Raw genomic sequence first — 23,696 nt, 5'->3', positions numbered from 1 at the left:
TTAATTGGCGCAGTTCTTGGCTTTTCTTCTGTCACTTTGTCTGATGCCTTTTGTAACATTAATGGAGACTTCTTGTGTGGACGTTTTCTGTGTGTCCCATTTACTCTGTGAGGGTTTTAAACAGTACAGTAAGTTCCACAATGACAACAGAATCACTGATGATTACCCCCTAATTTACAAAAACAGTTCTACTTAATAAACAGAATGTCTCCAGCATCCTTCACACATCCTTCTACTGTGATGCAGAGCAACTTCCTCATTCAGCGTGGACACAAGCTTTTATACCTGCTACAAAGCCAGGGGATGTCAGTAGGCTTTGGATCAACCTTCTTGACTATAATTTTCATCTCTACATGTGTGTACTCTAAAAGCAGGGCAAATAAATCTGGTTTCAGTCCAGAAGTGAAAATTAGAGGTTCCTTTTTATGTCACTGTGAGTAGTGCATCACTAGCCTGAGACAGAATTTTCTGTACTTGATTTTATGTTTCTGATAGGAAAATATGGTTTTAAAGTAACACTTACTTCCACCTGCATACAAGACCCAAGCACAAAATAAACCTTTCAGAGCTTCACCAGGTTATTTTCAATATTCAAATAAAGTCAGTCTGTCTGAGGCATGCAACTGCATCCCTAATTTAAATTTATACTTTTCTGTCTCCCAGACTGTTTGCTGCCATAAGCAATGCACTATAACACACTGGATAGGTCTAACAAAGTGCACCCAGCTCCGGGCTGATAGAGACACACAGCTGATTAGGTGGGTTTGATTATTGCACTGCCAGTGTTCCATGAGACTATTTTTCAGTGTAACGAATGCCAGGTAAATTAGGCATTATTTACATGGTAAGAGTGCCAGGTAAAATAATGTCTGATAAAGTTCTTTTGACATAAGTGCAGAGCAGCACCTGGAGTTAATTTGCCACTGTGTATTATTTCACATTTCTGCAGCCTGAATACACCTGCTCCTTTGCTGTCTGCTCCCCCAGTGCTACTGTTCATGCAAGGACTTGCCAAAGACTATCATGAGAATCAAACCAGGTTACTGTCAGTCAAGGACATAATATGGATACCACCTTTCTTGGGGGAGGTGTCTGACCATCCTTGTTACCTTCACTAGTACAGCACTCCTTTCTTCATCATCATCACCATCATCATCTTTTACTTCTAAGTTGTTTTGACACTACTGTCATGAGAGGGTACTAATCTCCCAGATAGAGTCTGTGTCAAACCTTTTCCCTTTTGACAGCACAAGTTGGACCCTGTCACATAACCAGGTATCAAGGGATAAGGCTGATGGCTGCTTTAGAGCCTGATGCAGGAGAAAGTGAGAAACAGAGAGGTGATGTGATTTACTCCCTGCTAGCCCACAGGCCAATGGCACAACCCAAGTCTCCCAAGAGCACCATGTGCTGCATTGCGTTGTATTCTACAACATGCCGAGATAAAAGAAAAACTGTAGTCAATATGAATGTTCAGGTGAATAAAATGGGTACCTTTGGAGCTGCAGAGGATAATCACCTTTTCAACTTGAGGCATCTAAACTTAGGGTGTTCACATTATCTGCTCATCTTGTGGTTCCCTAAACAGTCAGTGGAGAAACAGAGATGCAGAATGGCAAACCAGAGCTGGAGCCTAAGTTAGATACTACACTCTCTCTCTAGGAATATGTATTTCTTTTTTTACTATAAGAAGTTTAGACAACTTAACTTCCTTTCTTATGCACATGCATTAGATGTGGAGAATAATGTAAATGCTTTACTTATTATCAAAAATTTTCTTTGCACTGAGCTGCAACAGCACAGATGTTACTGAATATATCTCAGCTAGAAAATGCAGGAGGATATCTTCAAAGTCATGGGGCCTCGAGGCAGGAATCCATACTTCACTGAGTAGTACCATTACAGTCAACACTCACATTATTAATATGTTGTGGGAATTTGCCCATACTTCCTACTAAGTGCAATACAGAGGTGATTTTCCATTCAATTATAAAATTAGGCAATTTTCTCGAACAGTGGGACAGGTACACACTAAATTGTGGCCAAGTCTTTTTCAAATTGGATTAATAATTATGTTGTTCTGTTTGACCATATCCAACCTCACCAATTAATTTTTCTCTGTGGGCTAGTGGCTATGACAAACATTTGGGTTTTTCATTTACAGAAAGCCCATGGCTCTAGATGTCATGTTGCCATGGAATGTGTCCCTGTCCACCTGGAGGTGCAGTATCTCCTGAAAAGATACAGCAGTATCTTTTATGTCACCTGAGAATATCTTTGTACTAGAGCAATAGAGAAGATAATAATACAATGAAGGTATAAAATAAATAGTCAAAACTGATGTGTTGTGTGTTAGCAAATGCAAGGTGAAGGTCAATCCAAACTCCCTTTTTCATTTGCTCGGACCCCTTGGTTTAAGGATGTGACTCCCGAGATGGGACAACTTCTTATGGGTTGGGTGTTGTAGTTCCACCACAAGCTGTGCTGAGGCACTTTCTGTGGAAAATTCTCAAAAGACAAAGCTCAGTGAGGCGTGCCCACATTGGCAGTAATTCAGCAGAAACAAACTATGTGCATGCCTGAGGAGCAGGGGCACCAGGGGAGCTTGTTTCATGCATGAGAGAGGCAAGAAACAAAGGATGGAATTGCACAGAGGTGTTGCAGTCATTCTCTGTTTAAAACAATGCAGCTAACAGGAATTAAGCCAAAGGAATGACCCAAATGGTGACCAAAAGCTGAAATTTGCTTTAGCTTGAAAATATATATTCCTTTTCATATGCCAATGAAGTAAAACCTGTACATGCTTTTCATGTATACAAAGTCCTTCAAACTCCATTTAAGTGTGAAATTACATCAGCTGGAACTTTTCCCCCCCATCCTCAAAGAAAACAATATAAATATTACTTAACCAGGGAGGGAGGTCAGAGGAGACTCTACCTTTGTGTCCTGGGATGGTCAACAGGCTGTACCCTCTCCTCCCCCATGGGAACCCCTGTCAGGTAAGCTTTATTCCACAATAATTCTGTTGCTTATGCTTTCTGATATCAGTGCATTTATCAACAGCAGTTTGTGGACCTTACTCTGCTCGACAGGCAAGAAGTTGCCCTATTTGTGAATGTGGAGCCTCACTGAATTTGCCCAGACTTACAGTGCAATTCATGCTGGTTTTGCATCAGGGATTGCGGTTGTGACCAGACTTACTGCGCTGCCACACTGCGCCTCTGGCACCTCACCAGACCTAGAGTGCCAGGTTGGTGGCTCTAAAATATTGTCTGTGAAGGTCTCCCAGGATCTTGGACAGGCAGAGAATACTGAGTAAGAAAGGGAAGGCCTCCAGTCCTGCTACATCTGCAGACAACGTGGAAAGCAAGGGGGGGTCTCCCTTCCCTAATTTTTTATGTGATAGAAAATTGGTGTAGTTGGCAGGATTGCCGTGGATAAACAGTTACAGAAGTATGAATGTGCTCCTTCCCGGGCAGGCAAGGAATGGGCCCAAAAATTCTGGACAGGCAAAGCAATTATTTGTGCAGTATTGGAGGCTCACTTATCTTGCACACAAAAGGAAATCAAAAACTCCCTTCTCGCCTCAAATATATCCTATATAGAATGGGCTGCTTTGGAATCAGAAATCAGAAAATGGATTATTAAAGTCATCACTGGCTTTTGAGAGGGAAATAAAAGAAAGATCTGGAACCCAAGAACAAGCTTATAACTGAGAAAGATAATTTTGAGATTCTACTCGCTTCAGCAGAGCATAGAGAAAGACAATAATTGGAGAAATTAGTTAGGAAAAAGACACAGCAGAGTGAAACAAGATCTGAGAGAGGAAATAGAGGGCAGGAAAACAACTGAATTGTTACTATCTTTAGAAACTGAGCAGCTGCAGAAACAGTTACAGAAAGAAAAGGAGATAAAGCAAAAATTGGAAGAAAAGATAGAAATTATGCTTAAGAGGGCTGCCAATCCAGCCAGCATTGTACAGATAAGAAAACCAATTGTATCCCCTGAATAATGGTGAAAAAGCTGAGGGACAGTGGCCACTCACCATTGTCTGCAGAAGACTGAATGCCAATATTGCCCCTTTAACTATTGCGGTGCCAGATTTTGTGGAACTGGAAATGCAAATTCAGGGAGCATCCTATTCACAGATGGCAACTCTAGATGTAAAAGATATGCTGTTTATGATTCCACTCTAGGAACACCTCAAGGCTAAATTCATGCTCACCTGAAAGGGAGTGCAGTGTACCTTTGACAGATTCCCACAGGAATATAAACATTCACCCATGACTGCACATTCTGTGATTGCCAAACTTTTACAGTCTCACTCTCCCCAGATGTGAAATTAGATGATGACTCCCCTGAAAAAGTAGGGGAAGCAGCAACAACAGCATGGCAAGCACTTCTCAAAGTAGAAATTGAGATTCCCCCTGAGAAATGCCAAGGACCATGTAAAGGACTTTATCTGCTGCATCTACAGACAACCCAGAAAACAAGGAAATCTCCCTTCCTCAAATTTTTACCTAATGCCTCCTCATATAAGAAACCAAGGAAGCAGTAAACCAGCCATAGGTTTTGACTTTCTTTAATCTGCAGCAGCTCTGCAGCTGCTATGCAAACAGGGCAGCAAGTGGAAACCCATAAGAGACAGGTAGGTGGGTAGGCAGCTGTGACAGGAGAAGGCTGGTCTTTGGTATAGCCCCAAAGCCTTATTCTTACAATGTATACAATGTACGAAACGCATAAGTGAGGGGGAAAAGGGGAAGGATCTGATCCAAAGCCTACTGAAGTTATTGAAAAGACATCCACTGACTTTTTCAAGCTTCACGTCCAGCTTTGAATGAACCAGAGTTCATGCAGTGCACATATTTTAAGCAGAACAGCAATTAAGGGGAAACATGTTCCCTTTCAGATAATTAATCTAAATAGTTTGTACAATACATGCCACAGATGGACTGAGTTGGAAAGAAATGAGCGTGGGGGCTTTCTTTACTGTAGCAAGTGTGTGTGTGTGTGTTACTCTGATTGACAAATAGAGCGTCTATTCTATGGCCATTCAGGCATGAAGCGTTCTCAGAGGTGCTCAGCTCAATCATGCCATGGCTGTAGTGCAGCCTGGCACCATTTTCTCCTATCTCAAGACATTAAATGCAGTTTAATACTGCAAAATCCTGCAAAAAGAAAGACTGTCACAAAAGTAGCTTAGACCTGGTTGAAGCTAGTGCTGGCCATTAGGGAACATAATTATACTCATACCTCTGTGGTCCTGAAGCCATTCTGTCTCTGTGTTGTAGCTCCCATGCTGTGGACCATGGGGTTTGCACACTGAGAGCCACAGTTGTTCCTCTTCTCGGCGTTCAGCATTCCAGCCGTGGCTGATGTTGTAGATACACCCGTGTGACCCAGTTTCCCATCCTCCAGAGGACCTAGTAGGGACACATGGAATTGGGCAATTAATACTGAGGAGCAATTTGCAGCTGCCTCTGGCCCTGTCTTTTGCCACGTTTTGTGATCGTGTCAGTGATGCAAGGTGTGGTACAGCTGCACAGTGCAAACAGCCTACCTCCCTGTGTCATCTTGATCCTCACACTTGAGATCATTGGGGCTTTTTCCTATGGTCCACTGCTTTGTGAAACATTGGCTCAGAAAACTTGGAAAAACAGTCAATGAGTGCAGCATATCACTAGATTTTTGTTACCTGCAGGTCTCCATTGGCTTCTCTACACACACAGCTCCTTGCATGACCGAGAGCTGAACTTAAAACCCAGACAAGACTCCCTTAAATCTGTTCCAGTTCTGGGAAATGAAGGGGTTAGATGTGATCATGACAGATGAGATGAATATGGATGGAAAGGTTGCTCTATTCATGGCCTTGCCTTGAATATTTTTTCATTTCAAGTTGAGAAATTTAGGAAAAATTTATTTCATGCTGTTTTGTCTATCAGCAATCAAATAAATGAGTAACTTGCTTTCTGCTCTAGCTGTGTGGATACACATGCATTGTACAACATGATGTTTGACAGCATAAATTAATTTTATCATCTTACTGCATTAACAAAGGTCAGTTTTCATTTATGGTAAGTGCAGAGCACTCAACATCTGGTTGCAACACTGGGTCTGAAATCCAAATGCAAGGAGTACGTGGGAAGCATGACTGTTGCTCTCAATTTAGTTTTTGTCAAAGCTGATTTATGAAGAGCTTTATGTTAAAAAAGAAGCAAAAAAGGCAAATTTACTAACCAGTGATGCAGGTATCAAACCTAGAAAAATTAAGGAGTCATAGACACTAAGTGAGAAAAAAGTATGTGGAAAACCAATGACAAACCATTGCTATTTGAAGTGACATTGTATAATCAAAACCTTCTGCCAATAATCAGGTAGGAATTCAAGTCCTGTGTTAAGGGTATTAAAAAGGAAGCAAAGTCCTGAATTCTTTTTCAGAAATCTGTAAGAAAAGATGATTTGTCAGTAGAAGGCAACATTTGTCAGTATTAGCTAGCAAAGGCAATGACTGAATTCAATAAAGTTTCAACCAAATATTCAAAGCCTTTGTCTTGAAAATATATAAAGATTTGTGAAATAAAAGGTTTTTAAGAGCTCTTCTGACTCAAGCCATTCTATGGTTCTGTGAGTTAAGAAGTCTAAATACAAACTAGTCACTGCATTTCCCTGAGCAGTCAGAAGATGGAGGCAGAGTTTTCCAACGGCGCTTTAACTTGTTGTGGTGGTTAACTAATAATCCTGTCACGTAGTTTTTGATAGGAAAAAAATGAGCTGAAGCTTGAAAATACTATATCATCATTTATTTTTTTAAAAATACTTCTGTCTTTGGAAACTGCCTTTTCTGCTAGATAGAAAAACTAATGTTGTTCTCCTAAGTTTAGATGCAACTTCAGTAAGACAACAGTAAACTTCACCTCTCCTGCATCTTCCAAAATTCCACACCTACTTATGTTTTAGGTCTTACCTCTTCCTATCACTCCACAGTGCCAGAGGAGAGGCAAAAAAATGACTTTGTGCAGAGCAGTCAGTGGCACAGACTGATATCGTAGACAAAGCCGGTTGTCCGGAGGGGAGATGGAGAGGCAATGAGCCACGTGTGAGTCTGAGTTCTCAGCCAGGACTTCGCTGCTTCACCTTACGGTGGAGCTCTGAGAACAAGCTTGAGCACAGCTTTCAACAGGCAAACTGCACTAGGAATTACACACTAATTCCATTAACTGACTCTTTGACATTTCAAACATACAAGTTAGGAGCTTTTCCTTCTGTGGAGCATCCTATGAAATTACTTTCCACCATGTGTCTCTTTGGCCATCTGGCCTCTGACTAAATTGTCTGGTGAAGCAGCTGTCAGCTAAAAAGCCATTTTGTTATTAAGTACAATTGTTTGTTTATCAGATTGTGTTGCATCTTTTGGTCTTGTATAGAATAATTTTTCTTTCATGAATCCATTTCTGGAGGGTGATGGAAAATCTGAGTCCTGAAAATAGTATATGTGGTTCATTTTTTGTCTCTGTTAGTCTGCAGCCTGAGCATACTTGCTGCATCCTGCATTGCAGAGCTGTGACTTTTTTCACAATACTTGTCAGAAGTAAACTAGGTATCAGTATTTGAGCCTTCCACTACTGCTACTGTATTTTTATATGGATGACCTGGTGGTCACCAATACTAGGCAAAAAGATTTTTTATTTTATCCTGTAGTATATTTGCTATTCTGAAGTCAAGCAACTATTTTAGAATTCAATTTCATTGGCAAATAGATGATTTAGAGAGTGGGCAACAGTTTAAAGACTTTGGTGACTTGCTCTTTATGTATGAGCACCAAGCAGAAGTTACAGTGAGAATGCATAAGCAGTAGAGTTAAGAGCATGAGATTTGTTTTGGCAAGTCATAAAGCAACACCTATTTTATAGACTAGATACATAACACAAAATGATGACTGCAAAACAGAGATGATGTTAAAAAAGGATTAGGAACACATGGTTGCTTTTAAAATAGCAAGTATTTTTGCATTGGTATTTAGGATTTGCCACAGTACACAAAAAGGAAGTGTTAACTCTTATATGTACTATCTGGAATTTACAAGCCATCAGGATGGCAATACTAAGGGTCTTGCCTCAGTGTTGTTTAAAACAAGCAGACTGTTGAGATATTTATGCCATCCTCACAGCAAGGGGTTTGGTAAATAATCTCCTTGGTCTTTCACTCTAGAGCTTCAATTTACATCAGTGTTGTTAAATCACTGTAGACATTTAAATGAACAGGTTCAGTAAGGTTGTTTTCATTCTCATCTTCTCTTCCATGGCACCCCTGCTAAAAGGCTGGGGGCCTCTTTAGGCCAGGAAAAACAGCAGATCCCATCTCAGTGCTCTGTCAAATACATATATTTTACTTTCAAATGAAATGGCAAGGCTACAACATTCTCATGGCTCTGTTCCCAAAACCTGGGTTTCTGTGTGATTACTAAGTGCTCACAAATGTGATGGCGAACCTTCCCTCAGGAATGGTTGGTCAGTGTTTGGGGGACTGCCAGGCCTCTCCGTCTGTGGGGAGGAATGGATGACAAGTGGCTGGTATTTCATTGTATATAATCAGGTTTATTGTAACAAACGCACACGAGTTCTCTCTCTGTGACCACAGGGAGAATACCCATGCAGCAGCCCCATTGCTCACAAATCCACGTCTACCTTTCCAGCACAAAGTGTGCCTAAAAGAACTTGTCCTCCCGTGGCATTGTTTATCACCACCTTCCTCTTCACTTGCTGGGCTGCACAGGCATGCTAAGTCTTGCCTTTCTTACCAGGCCAATAAAAATCCTTTAGGCTGGAGTCTGACAAATGCTTTTTTTTGGTAGCATCAGGGGGAAAAAGGATTATTTTAAACTGAAATCAATCCTAGACTTTATTCTTCCCCCAATGACGCAAGCAGTCAGACTGGCACAACTTGGGAGGTAGCACAGGAATTAGAACAAACAGCTGAAAGCAGCTTAGGTTGGTCTGTTCTCCAAGAAAACAGAACAAACAAAACCATTTTTGAATTTTGAATGAGTTTTCATAAATTGTCAGAGAGCATCATCCCAATTTTGTAGTTTAGGAGATAGATATTTAAAATTGCAGTCTGAAAAATTGCTCACAGATTTGCAAGCTTATGTCCATTCAAAATGCTAAATCATGTAGCTCTAAAAAACCCCCCACATTTACATGTGGAGGGAGCTGTCTAAGAAAGCTTTGAAAAGAATCATTTTAGTAAAGAGGGTGTTCATCACAGAGAAGTCAATGAAAATGTTAAATATGGAATGAAAATTTAAGACATTAGACCTGTATTTCTTATTTTTTCTGTTTTCTTTTATTATAATGACAACACTAATGATAACAAAACCAAGGATAAACATTGCATACATGCTGCTCTAGTTCTTCATACAGCCTGGTTACACCTAAGAATTCAAATTTTTCTTAATGGCAGTATCTCATAAAGAAGAGAGGAAATTTTTACTCTTAACTCTTTCTAACCAGATTTTTGTATGAGGATTTTTGTATCACCTTTGTATAAAGATGGTGTGAAAAGGGGAGAAATCACATGATTAATTCAGTTTGTGAAAGTAAAACTGGTCTAAAAAGCAAAGTAGTGTCATGGATTAACAGCCAGCACAGAGAGACAGAAAAGAGATCTAAGGGGGATAATTTTGTAGTCCTTAAATATCAGGACCACAGGCAACTTCTCAAACCACAAGTAACACATAGACAAGTCTGCCTGGATCTCCTGCACAGACTTCATCAAATGAGTAAATCTTAGTAAGGTTCAAGATGACCTGAAAATTTCTGTGACTAAGAAAATCAGCAATGCTGCAGTAGCTAATGCTGTCAAAAAGCTTGAGCAGGGTATGAAGCCTTGTAGTAAGGAGACAAAGTTAATCTTAGCCAAAAGAATCAACTATTTGTGGAGAAAATTATTCCATGTGTGTTTGCCACAGTATTCTCCCACTTCATTTTAAAGCAACAGGTAGTGACCGAAACAGGATATGAATTCTGACCCAAATATGCTCTAGATCTGACCCAGTACGCATGAGACCCTGTGCTGTCACGTGTTCTGTTATGGAGTAACAAGCGTGCATTTGTTTAAAGCGGGTAGCTGTTGATTAGTGTGCTGAATTTATACCTTTGAAACTGACTATGAACAAACCAGTAGGGTTCAATTTTCTGGTTCAGCAACACCCTTTTTTATTTATCATGACTGTTATCTCATGCATAATGCATAAGATGCTGGTTTAGAAGATGCCTGCCTAAAAAGATGCTGCACTGTAAAGATGGACTCTGAGAAAACTCACAGTGAAGACAAATGAAAAGTGTTATCACCACATACAGGTGCTTCCAGAGGAAATACGTGTTTGCAATCATCACTGACTTTCTTGCATTTAATGCTACAGAGTGATAATAAGTACAGAAAACACTGAAATATCTGTTTTCTCTACCTGTTTTCCGGATTTGAAACGATATCATTTTGGGAAAGCCATGCATCTGCAGGCCTGAGGGCTGGTACAAGCTTCTGCTGCAAAAACAAGACGTAGCATGGACTGATAAAAAATGAATGGAGTAGAGGCTGTGACAAAAGCCATTTCCTCCAAAGCAGAAGCCTCAGGGATCAGGCCAGATGTTCAGGAAATATGCAATAGCTCTTTTACCTAACAAGTAAGAATTTAGAAACTTTTAGGCATAGCAGAGGGTGGGTTTGTGAGCTAGGATGAAGGATCCAGATTTACAGATGGATGATCTGCTGCAGCAGGAAAATATTATCAGAAACAATGTTTTGTATAAGCAAATACAATAATGCAATAAATTTGCTGCCCAGACATTCAGAGAATTCAGAATGGTTTCTCTGAACTCTAACATGATATGAATTTTAGACAGCGAAGCAAAATACAACCAACATATTTGCATTTTCTGCACGTTCTGGAGGTCTCTCCAAAGCTGTCTCCAGGCAGGCAGGGCTGAGCCATGCCCAGGCACACCACAGGTGTGGGGAGGCAGCCAGGAGCTCTGTGCCTTCCTCCCTTCTTACAGGGGGATGCTTGTTTGAAGTGAGCTCACCCTAAAGCCCAAACAACCTCTCAAGCGGCAAACCTTGACATCACTTGCATGGCCTAACTTCACAAGTACATGCACATGCTAAATCTTTGTATATTGGTATATTTCAATTTCAAACTGTGATAGAGAATCACAATATAGCTGTCTTGTAAACAAATTTAACAGTGTTGAAACCATGTCTGTGAAATAAAGGTGAATATAAAATTTATATTTATTCCAAATACAAAAAGCATGCTGCAACATTCTTTAACGAATGTGTGGTCATTGCAAATGATTCTACATGGCAAATGGACTCCAGAAGCTGAATAAAAGGGAATTGACCTGACCATTGTCATAGGTTAGCAAGCTGAGTCTTGGAAGTGATGTTCTTCTTACAGCTTCCTCTGGGACCTGATAGAACCTATCAGCTGGCCAGTTTGAATATGGACAATTCTCTAAGCCACTTAAAATTGTGACCGCCTCTGTGATCCACATTTAAGAATAGGCAAACTCCCCCTCCAAGCTCTCTCTCGTTTCCGGCGCTGGCACAGGTGGCTGCGGGCTCCGTGTGGGGGCCAGCGGGCCCGGCCAGGCCCTGCTTGGGCCAGGCCGGGCCGGGCCACGGCCATCCTGAAGCCGATGGGCCCTGTTCCACCTGCGGAACCCCCCCACTGCCTTTCTGTGAGCAGTCGGAGTTGCTCGGCTCCCCCCCTCTCCACTGCGATAAGCCACATTGCAGCTGTAAGGCCGAGGTGAGATTAACCCTTTTATTGCTCTGAAGAGCTGAAAACCTGAGGGAAGAGAAAGAGGAGATGCTTAAAGCTGAAATTCTGTTGTGAAGCTATGATGTATCAGAGTACCCGTTGTAATTTCATGAAGATATGGGGGATGGAGTGTTCAACTCGTGAGCAAAAGCACCTGCACTGAGATAGGCAGATGCTGACACAGCTGTAATTTCATGAGAAGTTTGGAGAGGGAGAGATGGACCAGATGAGGACTTCTGCTCCAAACGGGAAAGGAGAAAACCTCAGTTCCTAGAGATGCTCCCAGAGATAGTCCTAAAGATGAAGATGAGAAAGACCCTTTGCTCCCAGGGAAGGAGAAGGGCCTCTGTTCTTAGAGATGAAATGCTCCCAGAGATGGGTGAAGAGAACTTTTGTTTCTGAACGGCTCAACCTTAAAATTGTACCCCAAAAAACTTCAAGAGTGGACCCTCGAAAGCAGTTGTGGGAAAGGCTGCAAGTCGGAGGAAGGGACTCACACGCAGGCAGAGAGACTCCTCTTCCAATGGACTGAACAAGATTTGGAAGTGGGCGGCTGTCTTGTTGTGATAATGATTTCATAGCACGAGCAAGAAGAGACTTCTCTTTCTAAATGGACTGAACAAGGTTATTATGGAAGTGGTAAACAGACTGAACATCTTAAGGGTTGTCTTTTTACATTGTCAGTGGGAGAAGGGAGGAAGGTGGGGGGAGGAGGAGAGTTCTGAAGGTGTGGTATAATTTTTTTCCCTCTTTTAGGTCTGTTATTAAACTTCTTTATATTCTTTCAAGTTTGGTGCCTGCTTTGCGTTTCTCCTAATTCTTATCTCACAGAAGATAAACAGTAATGAGTATTTTGGACCAAACCACTACACCATGAAGGGAAGATACAAAAGGTAAACTTGAGAGAATTGTAATCATGGTGCTAGGCAAGGACTTAACGCCAGAAAGACAACAGAGTGCAGTGTGTGAAGGTACAAGTTTTGATAGCTGGAACAAGACAGAAGAACTGAATTTTCACTATATTGTGAAATAAGCATCAGCAACATTTTGGAAGACCTTAAAAGCTGAGTACATCTTTTGCCTGGGAAAACAGTAACACAGAATGGATTAAGCAACTAACCAGTGCCACATGATGTGCCAGAAACAGATCACTCCTTCCTCCAAAGTGAATAACACACAAAAAGCAAAGCTCTGAAGTGCTTTACATAGTACTGGACTTTAGAAGGATAGAGTGGGGGTATTTGCTTTTCCACATGCAAACATACAGGCCGTGTTTCAGTAAAGTCCATGTAAAATGCACATTAAAAACTGTACCCTCCATGCACAATACCTTGTATCATGTGTCCAAATTATGGCAAATCAGCCTGTTCTCCAAAAGTGCTGGCTTTTGGCTCAGTGACTGTCTGACCCTTTCCTTAAAATGCCAAGACAGAAGTTCTCCTTACAGGAGAGTACTGTGTGAGACGGAAAACAAGCAGCAGGCTGCTGGCTCTCTCTAAGTCATCCTTCCCACAGTGGTACCCACCCTGTTCTGACCAGGGGCTTAGAGCTGTAGGGATTCACATGTTCTTTCCCTCTTCTTTACCTGGGCTTTCCTTCTCCTTTGGGATGTGGTAATAAAGCATTCCTTGATATGATTTAGACTAATTTCCAGCATAGACATGGAAAGCATTACTATCATTCTTATTACCCAGCTTATCACACATGGAATTTTAAGATGAGCAAATCACGTCATTTCAATTAATTACACTGAGAAGCAGCAAAAATATTTAGGCAGACTAAATATAAATCCTCATGAAAAGCATTTAAAGGTACATGAAATGTGAGCTGAAATGACTCTTCAGCTTTGCTCACCAAGGTTCAACAGCTGGAAATTGAAGCTAAACGTTCCAGGTAGTACATTGCACATTTATTTTAACAGTGATTAACTACTGGGATAATTTACAGAGGCTTAGGCAAAATGTCAGCCACTGGAAAAGCTGTAAATTCAGTCTCAATATCCCAAAGGTATGCTCCTTGTGGGAATTAACTTAGGAAAGTTCAGTGGGCTGTATGGGCAGGTGGCATTCCCAGCTTTGCAGTCCATGAATACACAGAAGGACACTGCTGGCTTAACTGGTTCACGGTGTGACTATGATCATAAAGTGCCATTGACAAAACCACCACTCAGGTTTTCTGCTCAAACCCTTTCAGACACTCTCCCTCTCTCACTATCCCTCCTCCCCACCACATGCTGCAGAGACAGTGTAAAACCTCTTCCTTTAGTTCATGATAGACCTTTGGCTCTCATTAACTAAGAATATTTTTGCCTTTAAAGATTTCAATGCTGTAAAAAGAGTTTTTTTCCACAGGGAAATAATGTGGAGAGATGGTTCCAATTCCAATCATCTCTATTGATGCTCAACAGCCTTTCTGCTTTCTGGTACTGTGACAGCTGGGAAAGCCTTTCATGTAATTCAAGTGTTCCTGTACATGACATCTTTTGTGAATTTACTTTATCAGTTGGTAAATTATTATACTGGGGTAAACTGTGAGTGATCAGTCCACCAGCAGGTCTGCTTTAGACTGTAGGAGGGGTTTATCAAGACTGTTGGCCACTAACTAAATGGATACTAATCAAAGTCTGAGAGGTTTTGTGGAAAGGTTATCATAGTTTGGGTTGGCTGATGTTACAACTTCTGCAGTGTTTTGAGAAAGTCCCAGAGGCAGAGAGTGCAATGAAGAGGCTGCTGGGGAAGGGGGAGGCACCTGGAGAGCTGTGTCCAGCTGCTGCCCTCCCCTCCTGTCACAGGGGTGAGAGGTGGTTGTTCCCACCCGAAACATGAGGATGGGTCAGAAGGCTTCATGCAGTATCTGAACCACCTACTCTCAAACAAGACTGAAGTTTTTCCAGCAATTGAGTCTGATACATCTCACAGAATAGCAAGCTGAAGGGTCATCATAGAAGAAAATTTCTCATCTTTCAATTATCTTTGACACTTTTACTTAAGTTCTGCTAGCTATGGATGCATCTTTTTTTTATGGCAGTGGATATTTATTAAAAAAAAAAATTAAAAAATACTTCCAGAGGTGGTGGGGTAGATTGCTTAGTATGATCTGACGGGCCAATTTTTTAACTGAAATGTGAAATTAAACCACTATTGCACTATCAAATGACAGCAAAGGTGAAAGCGTATGGAATGGAAGAATTAACAGCTAGGGTTGGGCTGAAAAATAATGGTCATTACAAAAAGCTGTGTTTATCATCTGAGTCTGATTTTTCCAATAATTTCAATGCTCTCTTGTGGTGCAATGGTTTAGGCCAATACTGTAGTCCTTGATCAGCTTCTGTGCTGAGCAAACTCCGAGTATATGATGTACTGGTTTTACATGGCCTGGTTTTTGGTAGCCAAAAACCACAGAGGTGGCTTTCTGTGAGAAGCTGCTGGAAGCTTCCACCATGTTTGGCAGAGCCAATCTCTGGTGCCTCCAAAGACGGACATGCTGCTGGCCAAGGCTGGGCCAAGTAGAAATGATGGTAATGCCTCTGTGATAACAGATTTAAAAAGAAACCAAAACAAAGTCGTAATGCAGTTGTAATTTTCCTGCCAGAGAAGAGCAGAGTGAGAATATGTGAGAGGAACAATTCTGCAGACAGCAAGGTCAGTGGAGAAGGAGGGAAAGGAGGTGCACCAGAGCTGAGATTCCTCTGCAGGCCGTGGCGAGGCAGCTGTGCCCTCGCAGCCCGCTGAGGTCCAAAGGGATGCAGAGATCCACCTGCACCTGTGGATGAGACTCACACTGGAGGGGGTGGATGCCTGAGAGGAGGCTGTATCCCCTGGGAGGCCCGTGGAGAGAGGGGCCCTGCTCCCATGCTGGAGCAGCCTGGCCTTCAAGGCCCGCACCCTGTGGAAGAGTGACCCACACTGCAGCAGTCTGGAGAGGACTTTGCCCGTGGGATGGACTCAATTGCAGCAGTTTGCAGGGAGCTGTTGCTCATGAGATGGACTCACGATGGAGACCTCCATGGAGAACTGTCTCCTGTGGGAGGGAACCCAGAGGAGGAATGCAGCAGGGGAATGACTCCTCTCCCTGAGCAGGAGAAGCCTCGGGTGATGAACTGACTCCATTCTCTGCCTCCTTGCACCACTTAGGGAGGAGATAGAGCTGGGAAGGAGGGAGAGGTGTGGAGAAGGTGTTTTTAAGGGCTTATTTTACTTCTCATTATCCTGCTCTGATTTTGTCAGTGTAGTAAATTTCCTTCATATTGCTAAGTTGAGCCTGTTTTGCCCATGACGGTATTTAATGAGTGATCTCTCTTCCAGTCCTTATCTCAACTGTTGATCCCTTTGTTAAATTTTCTCTCTGTCCAGCTGTGGAGGGAAGTGAGTGAGCAGCTTTAGTAGGTGCCTGCCTTCTGGCCTGGGTCAACCCACAACAATGTGTCAAATGGGAAATGGAAATGTTGAGTGGTTTTAGGTCAGTGGATTGACAACCATCATTTATTAAGAGATTACTTATTTAATTCTATAATTTTCCTCTGTTGCTACCTAGGGTTCTTTATAATTCCCTGATCCATTGACTGATACAGAAATATAATTTTTTGATGGCAAAATTAACTCTATTTCCAATTCTAAGGGAGACATACTGCTGAGTGGTACATCAGTGTTAATTGACTTCCATCCTGCAACACTTCCCACCCCTCTCCTCCAGATATGCTGTGAAAAATTTGACTAGAAATTCCTAAAGCATATAGCAACAGTTAATTCTTCTGAAGCAGCTTCTCACAGAAACCAACCCTGTACCCTGCTCCCTGCTACAAAACATCCCCATGCAAATACAATACATTACTACACCCAAGGTCTGGACTACGATAGAAAGGGAATTGCTGCAATACATCTACAGTCCAGGAAGAACTGCGTTTATTCACTTTTACTGCAATTCTGAACTCTAATAAGGCTATGTCCTGAAAATGTCACATCAGAATCACTGTTCTAGTTGTTTATTGTGATGCAGAGCAACTTCCTCATTCAGCGTGGACACAAGCTTTTATACCTGCTACAAAGCCAGTGGATGTCAGTAGGCTTTGGATCAACCTTCTTGACTATAATTTTCATCTCTACATGTGTGTACTCTAAAAGCAGGGCAAATAAATCTGGTTTCAGTCCAGAAGTGAAAATTAGAGGTTCCTTTTTATGTCACTGTGAGTAGTGCATCACTAGCCTGAGACAGAATTTTCTGTACTTGATTTTATGTTTCTGATAGGAAAATATGGCTTCATATAAGATTTTGAAACAACCCATTAATAAAAGAACGTAAGACCATAAGAGCACAAAGAGATCCTGATATATCCATGTAATGCACTGATCCCTCTTTTCCTCTTGAGCTAAAGCAGATGGTTTATTAAATATTTCTCTGCGGTCCAATTAACGAAAAACACTCTGCTGCACCGGGTTTTTCATTTACAACCTGATGGTTGCTTATTTATTTCTGTGAAGCTCTTAACTTTGCGTACACCTGGTAAACGAGGGAGCGGATGACGGCAGAGCGGTCCGAGCCTGCGGCAGTCCCTGTTGTCACGGCAACTGGGGCTCGCACAGCCCGGCCCTCGGCTGCGGCTGCTCGCAGCCCTCTGCCGCAAACGATGCAAAACTGACTGTCCAAAGCTTCTCCAAGAAAGGTTACCTCTGAAACGCTGCATTTTGCATACTGAGTCTTGACCAGAGCCTAGCTGCAAATAGGAGCCCGGTCCACAAAACTTCCCGGAGTTGTCCAGCGAAACTGGAGCAGCAGCATGAGCCAGGCATTTAGCCCCAGAGAGCAGAGCAGGAATCGTTCATAAACACACGAGTGTATTGGGGCAATTATGCAAGATAAACTGTTAGCCAGCCAGTGGCTAGACAACGATAAAATTTCTCCTGTATTCCTCTACTTTTCTCTATTTATTTTACAAAGGACTCAATTGTCCTCCCATTTCATAGCTATTTTGTTAATGTCTTCACTAGGGGTTGAACTGATCCTAAATTGCAGGTTTCATTCCTGACAGACTACTTACTGCAGTTCTGTCTGCTGATGCCATGTGCAAGTTTTCCTCCTGAGTACATCAGGCAAGTCTGTGTGGAATACAAATAATGATTTCTTTAATATGCTTCAGGAAAAAATTACTTCACTAAAAAAAAATTGTTAAGTTCAACGAGTAAAAAGCCTTTTTTTTTAGCTGATACTGTGAGTCACATAATGATAAAAAAATCAACAAATATTCTACTACTTGAGGAACCAAACAAGTCAGTCCTGAGGCAATCAGTGTTCAACTTTTCGGTTCTGATACAAGAGAATTATTTTTTACTTGGTTGCTACATCATTTAAAAATTAATTACTTTTATTTGCATTTCAGTAACAATCCCCATTAAAGACTGGGGTCTTACTGTGCTGGTTGGTGTGGGAAAACAGTAAGGAGAAAATCTGTCCTAAGGCACTTGCAGCCCCTGGGGTAAATTGATTGTGAAGTCTCTCTGACCACAAGGCAACCTGCCATATCCACTCTGAGGCACTTCAGGTATAACAAAGGAAAAATAATTGAATACAGCAGCTAACTTAGTCAGTGAAAATAGAAAGAACTAGAAATAAGGTGGCTTTGAACCTGCTTTAAAACAAACAAAATTCTGTTAGAGTTGATATCGAATGTGTTTATCAAGTACTTTTACAGTCCTGGTTCTGGTAGTAAATTGTACATCTTAAATTACTAGGCTATACATATACATATACATATACATATACATATACATATACATATACATTTCAGCAAGTCATCCCAATATAACATAACAGACTGTGCAAACATGTTCCAAAATACTTGACAGATTTTGTGTGCTTTCTGTGAAATCAGCCTCTTCCCCATGGTTTGCTTGTAACCCATGGTGACTGCCCTGGGGACTCATCTGTACCTACAGATTATTACTTCCTCAGAAAGTCATTACTTTGCTAACACTTCCACTTAGCTGAATCAGACCCTCTAAAGAGAAAGCAATTTGTGCAAAGAGTTGCAAGGATCAAGGAATGGTTACCAGGCAGAAATGTAGTCTATTATATTCCCCAGCTATAGCCTACGCAGTAGCTCAGTCCTGTGAAAAGTTCTTTGCTCACATAGCAATGGATGTTCTTCCAAGAAATAGCTTTATTGTAGGGGCTTACTGTGACTCTTTCCTTTTTTTCTCCCTCACAGAAGCCACTCACCCTATGAAAAGTACGTACACTTATCTTCCAGAAAATGTCTTTCAATCTCACCAGCTGCAGCGCTTCATGAAGTTCTTAACTACTTTTCTATTCCTCTTCATCCATATCAGGTTACCCTGTTCCTCATTGCCAAAGCCTCAGCAGTGTACTGCAACAAGTTACAATCACCTATATTTGTGGTTGTTTGTGACTTCTCATCACCTAAGTCACTTCTCATGAACCTAAGACCATCTCTCATATTTTAGCTATGTTATAGCAACTAATACTGTCCTATATGTCTTCCTGTAAAAAATAGGGAGATTACAATACACTTTATAAAAATGGATGTAAAAAGTCAAGTAGGGAAATTAACAAATAGTCTAAGAAATCAATTGAAATTGAAAAAATAGAAAAGCAAATGAGAAAATGAAAAATCCTCAATACTTCCCTTTTAATTTAATAATATTTTAGCTTCCAAAATGCTTTGGTAAAGGTACAAACATTTGGTTACAGAAATACATATAATTCAAATGAGAGCAGGCACAGAAAGCTAAATGTACTAGCTGAAAAAAGAGAAGGATGTGATGATATTTGTGGTGGTATGAGATTACTAAGATTAATATATGGTAGTTACTAACCCTTTCCTCATTGATACACTCTCTGATCCTGTTGATTGATATACGACATTCTTTCATCCCTGAGTAATTTACCCCTCTTTGCATTTTGATGTTCAGTTCTGTTGTTTTTTTCTACTTAACTGAGACATGTTGACAATCACAACCACCTCTTACTGCTTTTGTTGTTCCCCAAAATATTTCTTTCATTCTATCTCTACTTCTTTCTCTTCACAGAATTTCACCAATTTATTCCAAGTGAAAAATTACAAAGAACAACTTCATCCTCTTTCCCAATCCTCATTTGGCTGGTGCCCCCTTCTCTGGCTGCCTCCTTCCTTTCTGTGTCCCAGTTACAGAGTCTTCCTACCTTGACTTACGTCAATGTCATCTCCCACTTCCCCATCTCTCCCATCCTGCTCTTGTCCCCTCCCTCACTCTTCTTTTTTGTCTATCACTCTTGGGCAGTTTTCAATTCTCACAGTAAAGGCATGTTTTCCTCTTCATGTCTTAAACCCATACTTGACCTCATTTGCCCCTCCAATTGCTCCTTCCTCTCCCTTTCATCTGTAAATTTACTTAGAGTGCTGTTTCTAGTCCCTGGAATACCTCTCCTTATCCCTATTTCTTCCCTACCTCAAACCTTACCCTACAACATCTCTCCGTGAAGTACTTCATGACTTTTGAGGCACTAATTGGGAGAAGTGTGTGTTCCTCAGGTTCCTTAAACTGCTGCCACCACAGGTCTGTTGACGAGTGAATCTTGCCCTAACTAAAATCCAACTCATCCTTTTTGCTCCTGCTCTGTCCTTCCCTCATCGCTTTCCATCTAATCTCTTCTGCAGGGTTTTCTTGTAAAGCTTTTCATGCCCTAATCAGTCTCTCCTGGTCTTGAGTGTTGTTCTCCTCTCCTTATCTCTGGTATTCTCATCTCTAAACACAAATTCAATTATCACATGTTTCCAGGAGGAATACTTACTGATCTATCTCTTTATTACCTCCTATTCAGTGTCAGATCTTGGACTGTCTGGCTTCTGTTTATGATGTTTAGGCACCAACACAAAAAACATGGCTAACATAATGCTAAGTGGGGGTAAAAAGATAACACTCTGTTTAGCTTTCACTGCTGGAGATAACATTGCTACCTGTCATTTGAACTTACTGGTCAGCATCATCTTGAACCTCTTTAAATTCCTTATCTAATCCTCTTTAATATGATATCTCATAGACTCACCCATTCGCCTTCAAATGATCATAATTTCCCATGTGACTTTCAGAATATTTCTTTAGCCTTCAGGAGTACCATATGGACCTTTTGTGACTTCTCCCTCCCTGTCGTATTTCAGTCAGCAGAGAGTCATGATCTCCCTATTCCAGCTGGCCTGTGATGCCCACCTTTGTGAATTTTCACTCCTGCACTTCCATAATTTCTTCCTGGTGCTTTGTTACTTTCTACAAACGTCTGTAAAGCTACTTCTTTTCATCTGAAGCTGCCTATAGGCATTTTCTGCTTTATATGGAAATTTTAATCTATTTTGGGTAGCAACGATATCTAGCACAATGAATTTCTGGACCTAGGCTGACATTTCTAGATACTGCTGCAATACATAATAATTCTTAAAACATTTTAAACTGCACATCAGAACAAAGCTCCTCAATCCCTCTCCCATATCTGTTGCTTCTGTAACACCTCAGGTACACAACTAAGGATATAGCATACTGACAAGAACTGGGAAATTCAAACTTGAAGGTTTGCTCTTGTACAGCCCACCCTCTGGTCAGCTTTCTGTGTATCAAAAGGCATCAGAGGTAGTGTGGAAGAAAGCTGCGTCTTCCCTAATCTCAACCTATTTCCTAATTTACTTGTCTTGCAAAAGAAAAAGCCATGCACAGGAAGAACCTCGAGGACCAAGCTCTCTCCCCTTCTGGTAACATTGTTCCACAGTTGACGGCGTCTATGTGCTCGCGCTCATAGCCGAGCACCGCCGTGAGTGGGTCTATAGAGCCCGAACCAGCTCTGGCAGCCCAGAGCCCGGAGCGCGGCGGGGCCGCTCCCGGCGGGGCCGCTCTCGGCGGGGCCGCTCCCCGCGGGGCCGCTCTCCGCGCTGGCCGGTCCCGGCCCTGCTCGGTCCCGAGGGCCCGCTCTCGGAGGGGCTGGCTGGTCAGGGCAGACGCTCGGAACGCTCCGAGCCTCCGCGGCTTCAGCGCAGAGTTGGGCGCCTGCATCTCTTGGGGGGGCCGAAGTGGCGGAATACGTTCTCCTCACAGCAGGAGGTGGATCGGCGCACAACCCCTTCATGCACGCACACCGTGCGTGTGCAGGTGTCTGTCTATACAGCGTGTGCAGTTGCACATGCGGCGTGTGTAGGTGCACGTACAGTGTGTGTAGGTGCACGTACAGCGTGTGTAGGTGCACATACAGTGCGTGTCGCAGCCGTTCCCCTCCCCGCCGTGCCCGCTCGCGTCTCCTTCACTCACCGGGGCGCGGGCCGCCTTGCTCCCGGCCGGGGCCCTCGGCGCTGCCACCCTCCTGCGGCGGGCTCTCGGAGTCCGTGTTGGTCAGCCAAGTGGACTCGGTCTCCCGCGTCCAGCTCTCGTAGTAGCGGGGCTCGATAGCGTCGGCCCGGCTGCCCCCGCAGCCCATGGCGACGCCCCGCTCACAGCTGCCGCCGCCGCCGCCCGGCCACCATCGCCCGCCGGGCACGGCCGCCCCGCCGGCCCCGCTCACGCCCTCAGCCCCATCCCTGCTCGTCCAGCTCTCCCCGGCTCTGCTCGCCCTTCTACCCCTTCTCCCCGGCTTTATTATCTCCGCTGTCCCCCCCACTCCTGCCTGTCCCCTCCCCTTCTCCTCCCGCAGCCCTCTTCCCTCCCTTCCCGCTTCTCTCCGCTCTCCCATCCCACGGCCTCCCGGCTCGTCCCCGATCTTTCCCCATCCGGCGGTGTCTGCCAGAAGCGGGGACTGCTGCCTCCGCCGCGGCGCTGGCTCTGCCCTGCCGAACCCCTCTGGCTGCCCGCGGCCGGGGACAGACACGCCCCGGGCGGGCAGGAGCTCTCTCCTCCCGGGTTAGGATCTGGACGGACAGCATTTACACGTACATGCCAGCGTGCCACAGCTAGCACGGCACAGCAGTCCCCCCGGCCTGGTCTTGCACCCAGCTCGTGTGCCCTGGTTGGGTCTTGCGCTCCGCTTCGCTAAGCCGTCTGTCCCTTCCCTATTTTAGCCGGGAGAGCCTTGCTGTCACCTTCGGCGTTGGAGTTTGCTGCTGGATAATTGGGAACTGAAGGTGCAGTACCGAGTGCTCAACTCCAGAGATACTTCCACTCTTTCCTCTTGAATATCTACTTTGGGAAACAACCAAGAACATGAGACTCCTGCAAAACAGACTATAATTTAAGATTATACTTGGGTAATCTAAGTGACAGAGATTCTGCACTGAGTCGTATTGATGGTGGTTGCAGTTTGTATTGCAATAGCTACTTCACAAGGTCCCTGCAGAGTTGGAGCCAGCCCCATGAACACTAGGCACTGTGGGATCATATCATGAAGTGGAGACTTTATCCCAGGTAAATGTTTCTCTCCTGGAATAATTTTGCAGTAGAGCAGCAGGAATGACTCTTTCCCCTGTGAGAACTTACAGGGCAACACAGAAGTCATATTCTGCACTTCATGCCATTATACAGTATGGCTGTTGGCTAAAAAGGATACATCCATTGAAATCCAAAATCAAGCTGTCCAGTGTTATGGGAGCTGCAAGTAGGAACACAAAGTCTCTGGAGTAAAAACTCTTGTCCCTAAAGGCTGGCTTAAGATACGAGGATCCCATAGGCCTTACCTTTGCATCCCAGGTGGTAGGTCCCGTGTTCTTGTTCTGAAGGGATTCAGATAAGAGGCTGCTGTCCGAGCTGCCAAATCACCCATTGTGCTTCCTGAAACAGAGGACCACTGAGGAGTTTCTAAACACCTTCCCAGCCAAATAGTGACTCCCAGCAATCCTACTTTCTGACTGAGATCTGCTGAGATCCCTTATCCATGCAGGTGCTGCCGACAGCTCTTGTCCCCATACTTGTGC

General features: G+C 43.0%; 1 protein-coding gene across 1 annotated transcript; it reads right to left on the bottom strand.

Annotated features, from left to right (window-relative positions):
• BAALC (BAALC binder of MAP3K1 and KLF4) lies at positions 1–22,270 on the bottom strand (the record flags this gene model as incomplete). Its single annotated transcript, XM_082302509.1, has 3 exons — positions 1–105; positions 5,254–5,423; positions 22,105–22,270. 3 exons carry the CDS (start codon positions 22,268–22,270, stop codon positions 1–3), a joined length of 441 nt encoding a protein of 146 aa, XP_082158635.1.
• Positions 22,271–23,696: the final 1,426 nt, after the last annotated feature.

Source organism: Coloeus monedula, assembly GCF_965178545.1.
Source record: "Coloeus monedula genome assembly, chromosome: 1".
Taxonomy (NCBI): domain Eukaryota; kingdom Metazoa; phylum Chordata; class Aves; order Passeriformes; family Corvidae; genus Coloeus; species Coloeus monedula.
The sequence above is the reverse complement of the archived record's forward strand: the minus strand, read 5'-3'. Positions and strand labels throughout refer to the sequence as shown.